Below are 11331 nucleotides of genomic sequence, written 5' to 3'. Positions count from 1 at the left end.
CAAGAACACTCAGAAATGGGAAGAACTGAAGCAGATGGCCCTAAAGATCCAGATTATTCACCAGTATTAGAGTATATTTTCTTTGTTAATGATCAAGAATTTAGCAAATCCAAACTTTGAAACAGAACAAGAAGACGTTTGTTTAGTACAGACACCACATAAAATTTTGTTACATATAGCCAAAATCTTATCAAATTTCGACTCTGTAGTACAGCGTGATTCAGAGTAAATGACGAATTTGACCGCTAACCACAAACGTATACTACAAAATATGTATAAAGTTAGCAAAACGTGAACACCCGGATAGTGTTATCAGTAGTAAACTGGTATCAGTGAAAAAGTGGACGTAAAAAATGAACCTTATTAACACCAATGCCATTCATACAACATAAATGTTACTTGTTAAAAACGTGAACAGTGAGTTCCATTATCAGACCAAAATGGCAACATTCTTCATATGTATGTAAGCGACAGCTACACGCGTTTATTAGAGCCACATAGAATTTTTTTGATTGCTGACTTCCGCTGTTTTATTTGACTTCACTTCTAAACAAAATCCTTAAAACATTTTAGTACCACCTTTGCAAACCAAAACGACTAAAGGTCGATATTTTTCAATGGATTCACCGCGAACAAAAAAGATTATAATTAATAAGACGTCGAAAAATGGTCATCCCAAGGAGGAGGCAAATTTCTTGTCACACTTTTTATTCTGGTGTAGATTGTCCACAGGTTTAGCTAGATTATATCCTCAAATTTTAGTTGGCAGTTAAAAACAGTTTTCAAGTGTTGGAAAAATGGTGTAACTGACGACAACTTCACAACACCGATAAGAGATCATGAGTCACAACTAGTAGGAGACAGACTTGAAGCACTATGGAATAAAGAAAATATTTCAAGAAAAAAACCATCTTTTACCAGAGCATTGGCACAGTTTTTGGGTATCAAATATGTGCTTCTTGGACTACTTTTTTCTATAGTAGATACACTATCAATGTAAGCATAAAAACATGCCTGTAGATCGTTAATACCTAGTGACGTAAAACATGACCTTATGTTTAAACAATACAACTTTAGATCTCATTCACATTAACACAACTGAAAATACACGTCACAAAAACTAAAATTTAACAACTGTAATTCAAATCATAATAATAATAATAATCATCATAATCATCATAATCATCATAATCATCATAATCATCATCATCAGAATTACATAGTGCTTTATAGAAAATTTATAACGTAACCAAAGCGAAAGCTTCTCTAAAAATAGGTTGGAAAAATAGGCTATTATACTTATTTACTAGGGTAGTAAATTTTGTGATATGCGGTTGTCTAGTTCTTCGTTGCAAATTATCCTCCAGAATGGCTTCATTAGGCTATAAATCGGGTTCCAAAATTAGATCAATATATATAACATATAACTATATTTAAGATGTCAAATTGACGCAAACGAATACAACCATAGGCAGTTGCCACTAGTAAATTTGTATACAGACTATCACATTTTCCAAAATCCTAATCGACTACTACTGACCGACAAAAAACCAGCCACCCTGAAAAATTTCGCAAAACCAACCTTTAAAAAGTATTAATATAACTCTGTACCTGAGAGCGCAAAGTGCATAACTCCATTTTTACATAAAATTGTCTAATTCAGGTATTTACAATTTTTTATTTGTTATATTCAATATTTTGTATTATATATTTAGAATAAGCTAATAATTTGTCTGGTATGTAAAACGAGCCACAAATAATTGCTCTCACTGAAAACTGACAATTTGGAGTTACGCACTTTGCGCTCGCAGGTAAAGAACTAGTGATCGCTATTAGGAGGTTTTACCCACACGGAAAGTAGCCCGTGCAATGGGTTATGATTTTTCGCATCACTGATTTATTATTGCTTAAAAATAGTTGAAAATTTAACTGAGTGTTGTCAAAGGATGTGGCATTTTGCCACCGTTCGAATTTTTTAAATCTAATAAGTAGCTGTTGCAATAAAAATTCACAAAATCACATAAAATTGGCTTAAAAGAAGCGTTTGTAACTCGGCAATTAAGTGACGCCTTCGAAAAATTCAAATGGAGGCAGCAAGATCAATGTTTCGTAACTGTCTATATAAAATTGCGACGTTGTAAATTAGAAAATGTTGCTGTAAGACGAAAAATCAGAGCGCATGTTTTCGGACAAAATGTAAACCGATTTCTGCTCGCCCTCACTCTGGTCAGGTGAGGAAAGACGCTGAGCGGGGGCTCACATCTGCTCCCACTCTAAAACTCAAAGCATATCCACGACGAGATCGTATTTTGAAATACTTTTGTCACATTATGATCGGCGCGGCGGAGCGTTACAAGTCAGCAACATAAAAAATCTTTCCAGAAATAGTCTTATATCTCCAGTGCTTTAGATTTAATTGAAACACAGCAATTTGGGAGCCGGAATAGATACTTCCATCGTAAATATATAAACTATTTTAATGGAAAGAAAATAATAATAAAAAATTGGTCGAAAGTTGTTTCGAGAGAACTTCCCTCGCTCCTGAAGTACAATAAAACATATCAAGCATTTTCGAGTTGAATTTTTTCTTTACACAATTTTGTGATGACGTCTTCAACATTTTTACAAGGACACGTACATCGACTTAGATTGGTGCAATGTAAAATAAATTGACGTATTCATTTTTTTTTTGAGTCACCTGTTTAAGCAAATCTAAAAAATTAGTCGAAAGTTATTTCGACAGGACTTCCCTCGCCCCCGATGTACAGTGCCACAACTCCCGCTTCTTTGAAAAATTAAAAAATTTGATTTTTTGTTATAAACATTTTTGAGATGTCATGACATTGATAGGGAGATTGGGCAACTTTTGGTTAGCTTTTTACCATCTACACGATATTCTTAACATACATATGTACAAAATGTATAAAATACAATCGGTCCGGTAGTTTTGGAGATTATCTCCCTAATAAAAGTTTGAACAGACGATACGCAGACTGAGCCACGAAACCTGATTTTTCATACTCTATGAGTCATGAAATGTCGAGAAAACATAAAAATAACCAGTCGCCTCCCGATAGACTCGATTACAATACTTTCCTTACTTACGCTCAGGAAATAAAAATAAAATTTGCAAAATTAAATTTTATAATTTGTCGAACATTTTGTATTTCATAGAACGTGTATTACCACAACACCGAAAACACACAAAATATTTGTCGACGACATGAATAAAAACTTTTACACCGAAAACATTAACTGTGAGTTATTTATAAACAACGATATTGACGGCGCCGTAAATACTTAGGTATTTAACGTTTCCGACCTATTTTAAGGTTACTATGGCAACGGAAAGCTAAAAGCACGTGTGCTGAAAGTTTGACCTATCGCATCCTGATGAATGCGCGAAAGTCATCAAAAAAGGTCATGAGGGCAAAAAAATATATTTACAGCATATTAATAACGGGAATAAAGCTAAATGTGGTTATTATTAGTATTACACTGCACCCATCCACACTGATATACTAGGTGTCCTTCCAAAAATGTTGATGACGTCAACAGAAAACTTTGTGATGGAAACATTGACTTGAAATATAAACATAGCATGCTTCTTTAGCTTTATTTTAACATTATATACATATTTTTAATTTAACTTACAGGGATTATCGTAAAAAAGTAATGATAGTTGCAAAATCAAGTCTTAGAATTTTCCGAAGAAGTTGGATATGTTGTACTGTTCTGCAGGGACGAATTATTTTTAAATTTTCCGAGTAGTGGGACGTGAATCATCTTACTATATATGTTACAGCTAATATCCGAAATACGTTATTATGCATAATAACTAGATATTTGGGAATTATGCGTAACAACTAAACTTGTCAGTTATTATGCATAATAACCGGAAACATTAGGAATTATGCGTAATAACTGAATTTTTCAGTTATTATGCACAATAACGGAAACGTTTAGGTAATATTGATAACAACTAACAGAGGAACAGGAATTATGCATAATACCTGAAACATTAGTCATTAAGCATATTGTCTAATAGGCCAGGGCCGATAATTTTTGAGAACAAAAAAATTTAGAACAGGATGATACCCATTGGAAAAGGAAGAAAATATAACAAAAATAAAAGGAAAAATAATTTACGGGCGATCTGAGGTCGGGAAGTCGAAGAGGGTGAGCTTTTAAGGGTAGAAAACGGTTTATCACGATTTCCGGCAAAACTACAAGTCCTATCGAAAAAAGTTAAATGGCAAAGTTCTAGGTAATAAAAGGATCTACAACTTTTGTATTTAGACTTTTTTTAAATAACCTCAAAATTTATGCGAAAAACGCAAATAACCGAGTTTTTGGTTTTTTATTTTTATCTCCCACAAAAAAGTTTTTTTTCACGAAATTTGGTGAAAACTCACCTATTTATGTCCCAAAATCACTGTAATTTTTTTGATTGAAAATATTTATTTTTCTCCCTTATTTTGATTTAATATCGAAAAACCACCCTAATTTTCAATCGAAAATTCTCACGTCAAAATGTTTGTTTTTTAAAAAAAATCGGTGTGCTTTCTGTTCGTTGAAATCTCTACTTTCTGATGGTGTAAAAAAAAGTATGCATTACTATGGCAAATTTTCACAGGAAATCCAAAAAAACGAAAAACTCGAATTCGAATTTTTTTTTAATCATGTAAAATTTGGAGCTATTTATTAAAATTTACACTTTAATTACTCGAAAAAAGTAAGATTCCATGTTACACTGATAAACTCAAAAATTTAAAATCCATGAAACAAACGCCTTCTGTTGGTGGGAGATTTGTCAATATGAAAGATGATTTAATTCTTGCCAATTGATTTTCGAAATCTTAATTGATTCAGTGTTTATATTATCATTTTTACATTTATAAATACATTTGATTAATTGTAATCCATTTTTTGCGATATCTTCTTTGTTTGCATGTTTTTATAAAAAATATTGTCCAAATTTGACAAATTTTTATCATCTGACTAGCAGACCCAGTGAATATTTTAGTAGTTAAATAAAAAATTAAAACAAAATAAATAAATTATAATTAAATTAAATTATATATTATACATAAAAATTTATCGTACGACAATGATTATTATATTCAACAGCCATCTTGAAACCTGCCTTGCGTATCTGTGGATGAAAGTAAAGATACTAATATCGTTACTACAAAATGAGGGTTGGTGGTAGAAGGGTGAAAATTTAGGGTTAATTGTATTTTTTGAAGCCAAATCTTAAAAAATAAAAATAACAAATTTTGTCCGAAAAATAAAAAAAAAATTTTTGGATGGACCACTCTTTTATCATCTAGGGGTATAAAAAATAGATAGATTTTGAGGAAAGAAAGTGTAAATACAAAAGTTGTAGATCTTTTTATTACCTACAACTTTGCCATTTAACTTTTTGCCGGAAATCGTGATAAACCGTTTTCTACCCTTAAAAGCTCACCCTCTTCCCCTTCCGGACCTCAGATCGCCCGTAAATTATTTTTCTCTTTATTTTTGTTACATTTTCTTCCTTTTCCAGTGGGTATCATCCTGTTCTAATTTTTTTTTCACTTTTTACCATTTTCAAAGGCTTATAACATGTCCAGCTGATTTCAAAAAAACGGGACAAGATGAGCAATTCAGGTTCTCATAGATCAATGAAAAGCAATGGGAATATGACGTTTATATAACTGTAATTTGTCCCTTTTTTTTTAAATCAACTGTACATGTGGTATGCAGGAGAAAGCGAGGCAGGGTGGGTAGCTTTTTGGAAAATATGCATAATTCCTGTTTCTGTGTTAGTTATTATCAATATTACCTAAACGTTTCCGTTATTATGCATAATAACTGAAAATTTCAATTATTACGCATAATTCCTAATGTTTCTGGTTATTATGCATAATAACTGATAAGTTTAGTTATTACGCATAATTCCTAAAATGTCTAGTTATTATGCATAATAACGGATTTCGGATATTAGCTGTAACATATACACTGACGGGCAAAAAATCCGGCCACCCTGAAAAATTTCGCAAAATCAAACTAAAAATTATTAATTTAACTAGTGATCGTTATTTTATTAAAGAACCATTCACTATTCACAAATGATGTATAAATTAGCAAAAAAAAAGACAAATAAACGCAGAATTAAATTAAATTTAACAAAACAGAAACAGCGACAATTTGAGAGACGTCTGTAAGAGTTAACGGCATTGTTTTCGCGTGAAAACGTTTATTAACTGCCAAACTTATAATCAAATGATGAAAAACACTGTTCACAGCAACAGCCTTCTTTATTATTTTGTTTAAGAAAATATCGTACTTGGTCTGTTTTTGTTATTTTGTTAAATTTAATTTAATTCTGCGTTTATATATCTTCTTTTTTTGCTAATTAATTACAACATGTATCAATAGTGAATAGTACTTTAATAAAATAACGATCACTAGTTAAATTAATAATTTTTAAAGTGGTTTTGTGAAATTTTGCAATTTTTTTGCCGGTCGGTGTAGATGGTAGTTATTTTTTTTTTGTTACTGTTCATTTACACTTTGACGTTTTGGTATTTTGTTCGTATAAGTTCTTCTAAATAAAAAAACATGAACCTTTTAAAGAATATTTTTCATTTAATATATTTTTTTATGTTAAATTATTATTATGTATTATGTTAAATTTTAACTTATTAAATTGTATTCCCTCTGTCCGAAAATATGGTATACATTTTACAAAATTATTATAATTAACGAGTGATGACCAGCAAACTATAATCAAGTAATTTTGTTTGCAACTTGTATAATAATGGAACATCATATAAATAGTGGACTGAGATCTACGTTCGTTTCTGTTAAAAAAGTGACCAAGAAAATTACTACAATAACAATAAAATAAATCGACACAAGAATAATTAAATTAAATAAATTATTTATTATAATAAGTAAGGTTACCAATGAGATTGCTATGTTCCCCAGATGCTCTAAATAAAGTCCCATTGCATATACATTGAAATGTATTGTCTTTATAATAGTATTATTAAATAAAGTTACAAGTGTATACCATATTTTCGGACGTAAAATTAAATTTTGTTATCGACAACTCGACACGATGTTCCCCTGACTTATTCGTAACCTTGAGCCTTGAAATTGTAAAATCTACTACACCAGTGTGAAACATGAAACTGATATCTTTGCCGGCCTGGCGGCGTTCCTTCACTCTGCTGGAAATACGTCAAGACACGGAGTTGAACGACGGTGCCCGAACTAAGTTGAATCTTTCTGTGTTTGCTTTGACTACCGGTCACCTTGCCCCCCGAAAATGTTTACGTCCCTCAAAATGCACAGATGTCACAGTCCGAGAAACGAATGAATGGCTTGACTAAAACCTCCTCTTAAAGAACCATTCACTATTCACACACAATTGATCAATATTTTGTGAAATTCAATTTAATTCTGTGTTTATATATTGTTATTTTTCAAGGTGGCCAGTTTTTTTTGCCGGTCAGTGTATTTAATACTGTTACATATTCCCCTCAGCATAGACGTCACTAGCTGTAAATAAATGCATGCCAGTAAATAATGACTTTAAGAAAACAGATATTCACTAAAAATTCCGACTATTGCAGGTTCCTTCAATCCCTATATCTGGGTAAACTATTGGAATATTTCTCAGAAAACAAAAAACTTACGGCCAAAGAAGCATATATTTATGGACTGGCCGTTGTTTTATCTATTTTACTTCGAGTGATAAGTTTCCAGTTCCATTATTTGGAAATTTTCAGTACTGGTTTGAAAGTTCGTACATCTTGCTGCTCTTTAATATATAGAAAGATTATAACTTCGAAATTCGCCACTATACAAAAAAATTCTTTAGCACATATATTAAACTTGTTCTCTACCGACCTTGACAAATTTGAGACGGTTTTTTGTTATTTTCACCGTATGTGGAGCGCTATTTTGAAAATCATCGTAGCAACATTGTTGTTTCTTTCATTGTCTAGTTATCAAGGGGCCGTTGGAGTGGGAATAATAGTAATTTTTTCACTTTCTCAACGTTAGTATATTTTTTTATCATTTTTTCAAACGTAACCTATCGATATTTCAGATTTTTTTTTCACGAGAGCTGCTGCTCGAAGAGAAAAAGTGACCAAAGAAAGAGACAGTCGGATACACATAATGAACGATATTATTTTTAGAATGAGAGAAATCAAAACGTATGCTTGGGAGACGCCTTTCGCTGAACTCATAAATAAAATTAGGAGGTTTTAATTTCTAAAATCAAGTCACTATTATTAACTGGTTAAATTTCAGATGTGAAGTTACACATATGAGAAAACTGAATCACATATGGAACGAAAACAATACAATTGCGGCGTACATTCACAAAATATCTATTTACGTTTTTATTATACTTTTAGCAACGACTGGTACTCCTTTAAACCCACAGTTGATTTTTATGTCTGTAAATATTTACAATTTACTTAAGATATCGGTGCAACATTCAATTATTGCCGTTAATTTAATGTCAGATCTGAAAGAGTGTATAACCCGTATCGAAACATTTTTGCTTTCGGATGATGAATCAAGAGTTGACACAGAAAAAATAGAAGGTATAGCATGTTGTAAAATATATGCTCATAATTTAACAGCTAAATGGAACCCATCACAAAACGCGGCTATAAAAGACATAAATTTTATACTTAGTGGAGGTCAGCTGGTTGCTGTTACCGGAAACACAGGGAGTGGAAAGTCTTCTTTGCTCCAAACTATATTACAAGAACTATTTATAGTTGACGGAATTCTCTCCCAGGATGGTTTGATATCTTATGCATCACAAAATCCATGGATATTCTCGGCAACCATCCAAGAAAACATCATATTTAATGAAACCTTTAACCAGAACAAGTATTTGAATGTTCTTAAAATTTGCGCTTTAGAATATGACATATCTCTTTTTTCCCATGGAGACCAAACACTGGTAGGAGAAAGAGGAGCTATGTTAAGTGGGGGCCAAAAAGCCAGAATTAACTTGGCACGAGCTATATACAAAGATGCAGACATCTATCTTTTAGATAATCCTCTAGCGGCAATGGATGTATCTGTCGCTCAACAAATTTTTACTCAGTGTATTTTGCAATACCTAAAAACCAAAAGTGTTTTACTAATAACACACAATTTAAAATTTCTCAATTATTCCGACAAAGTATATGTTCTAGAAGACGGGAAGATAAAGTTTTTCGGAAAATATGAAACACTAGAAGAGACACCAAATAGCATACAAGAATACAATAACAAAACAGTAACAAAACTTTCTGAAAAAAATTATAAAGCCCAAATTGAAACTAAAGAACATAGAGGTAGTCATAAAGTCAACACATATACAACATATTTATTTGCCAATAAAAGCAAGTTCTTCGTTTATCTTCAGTTCTTCCTTTTCATTTTAACTCAAGTTTTTATAAACGGTTCAGACGCGTTTTTGTCTTTCTGGATCAATTTGCGGCAAAATCCTACTAGTTTTAACACAACACTACTACAATACTTTTCCGAAGTTAAATGTTTGTACATTTACAGTGGATTTATTCTAATAATGGTATTTTTGTTTCACGTGGGTTCGCTAAATTTTGTAGAATGCTGTAATAACTGCTCCGTTAAGCTGCACGATACGTTGTTCAACAAAATTCTGTATGGGACTATGAATTTCTTCGACAACCATGCATCTGGTCGAATTATTAATAGAATTTCTGGTGATATAAATACAATCGATGAGATCATCCCCAAAAACATGTATCAAGTTGCGAGACATGTTTGTTCTATGTTAGGTGTTTATGTCGTTGTCAGTGCTATAAATTATTACATGATTCTCCCAACACTAATTTTGTCGGGAATTTTTTATTACTGTCTACAAGCTTTCCGACCAGTACTTAATAGCTTGAAGAAAATCGCTGCCACACGTAAATCTGTAGCAAAGATATAGTACTATGTCTTTAAACTAATTTAATTTTTTAGGTAAAAGTCCTATTTATAGTCACGTGGTTACTACCATTGACGGATTGACAACCATCAAAGCTTCAAAGGCCCAAAAACATTCTTTGTCAAAATTTGAACGTCATCAAGATTCTTATAACTCCATTAAGTATCTGCATCAAGCTCTGGATAGTTCTTATGCTTTTTGGACAGAGTTCACGTGCATGTTATATGTAGCTGTTGTCATATTCTTTCTAATAATCTTCAAAAAAAGCAAGTAATTAAGTATCTACATCGACGGTATCCTTATGCTCGTTTTTTAGGTGATATGGTAGGAAACGTTGGATTATCCATTACACAATCCCTCTTATTGACTTCGTCGATACAGTACATGATCAGGATTTATGGTGATCTTGACACACAGATGACTTCAGTTGAAAGAGTCGTGGAATATGATGACCTAACAATTGAAGATATTAATAAAAGTGAAGTTAATCCTCCTACCACATGGCCTGCAGAAGGCAAAATACTATTTCAATCGGTCTCCATGCGATATTCTCCAGAAAAACCGTATATCCTCAGAAACGTCGATGTGGAAATTCACTCTGGTGAAAAAATAGGAATCGTCGGCAGAACTGGTGCTGGAAAATCATCTTTAATAAATGCACTCTTTCACCTGTACGAATACGAAGGAACAATATTAATAGACAACGTCGATATAAAAATGGTTCCTCTTGGCACTCTGAGATCTCGAATAGCGACTGTTCCTCAAGATCCTGTTCTTTTTTCAGGTACTATACGCGAAAATTTAGATCCTTTCAAGGAATTCACGGACTGCCAGTTATGGAATGTTCTGGAAGAAGTGAATCTAAAACATATTGTTTCAAATTTACCCTCTGGTTTGAGCAGTTCTCTTTCGGAAGCCGGAGTCAATTTTAGTACGGGACAGAAACAACTAATGTGTTTAGTTAGAGCTATTTTGAAAAAATCCACAATTATTGTTCTTGACGAAGCAACTGCCTTTCTTGACTTAGACACCGACAAACTAATTCAAGCTACAATTCAGAAGATATTTCATAAGGCAACAGTTTTAAGAATTGCACATAGACTGGACAGTGTGATGCATTCGGATAAGATTTTGGTTTTAGACGATGGTTGTGTTGTGGAATTTGGCACCCCGAATGAACTTCTACAAAACGTAGATGGTTATTTTTACAAATACGTCCACGAATATGAAAATTCTTCATTAAACAATCAGACTTCCATTTGAAAATTTAAGTTGAAATAACGCGGGATTTTTGTAAAATAATGTTTGTAATTTTTTTATTATGTTATTATAAGCACTTTCGCTTAATCTCCTTCTAT

The 11331-nt window shown here is 32.3% G+C and overlaps 1 protein-coding gene across 3 annotated transcripts; it reads left to right on the top strand.

The window, feature by feature from the left end:
• The first annotated feature begins 341 nt into the window (after nucleotides 1–341).
• Nucleotides 342–11254, top strand: LOC135138899 (probable multidrug resistance-associated protein lethal(2)03659). 3 transcript variants are annotated; one of them, XM_064068926.1, is made up of 9 exons: nucleotides 342–459; nucleotides 574–715; nucleotides 763–996; nucleotides 7626–8053; nucleotides 8105–8261; nucleotides 8311–8741; nucleotides 8790–9953; nucleotides 10009–10239; nucleotides 10290–11254. In XM_064068926.1, exons 1-9 carry the CDS (start codon nucleotides 393–395, stop codon nucleotides 11234–11236), a joined length of 3801 nt encoding a protein of 1266 aa, XP_063924996.1. In that variant the 5' UTR covers nucleotides 342–392; the 3' UTR covers nucleotides 11237–11254. The 3 variants fall into 3 exon arrangements, with proteins under 3 accessions (XP_063924996.1, XP_063924995.1, XP_063924997.1); XM_064068925.1 differs by having other exon boundaries at nucleotides 8311–9953; XM_064068927.1 differs by having other exon boundaries at nucleotides 342–463; nucleotides 8311–9953.
• The last annotated feature ends 77 nt before the right edge of the window (nucleotides 11255–11331 follow it).

The sequence above is a fragment of the Zophobas morio genome, unplaced genomic scaffold (genome assembly GCF_036711695.1).
Source record: "Zophobas morio isolate AGI-343-1 ecotype UQ-CSIRO unplaced genomic scaffold, CSIRO_AGI_Zmor_V1 ptg000030l, whole genome shotgun sequence".
NCBI classification, from domain to species: Eukaryota; Metazoa; Arthropoda; class Insecta; order Coleoptera; family Tenebrionidae; genus Zophobas; species Zophobas morio.
The sequence above is the reverse complement of the archived record's forward strand: the minus strand, read 5'-3'. Positions and strand labels throughout refer to the sequence as shown.

Excerpts from the sequence above, each read along its gene's own strand:
- LOC135138899 (XM_064068925.1), top strand. The coding sequence starts at position 393 with ATGTTACTTGTTAAAAACGTGAACAGTGAGTTCCATTATCAGACCAAA. Across the intron at positions 460-573 it reads AATGGCAACATTCTTCATAT|TACCACCTTTGCAAACCAAA; the intron begins GTATGTAAGCGA and ends AAAACATTTTAG. Across the intron at positions 997-7,625 it reads ATAGTAGATACACTATCAAT|GTTCCTTCAATCCCTATATC; the intron begins GTAAGCATAAAA and ends CGACTATTGCAG.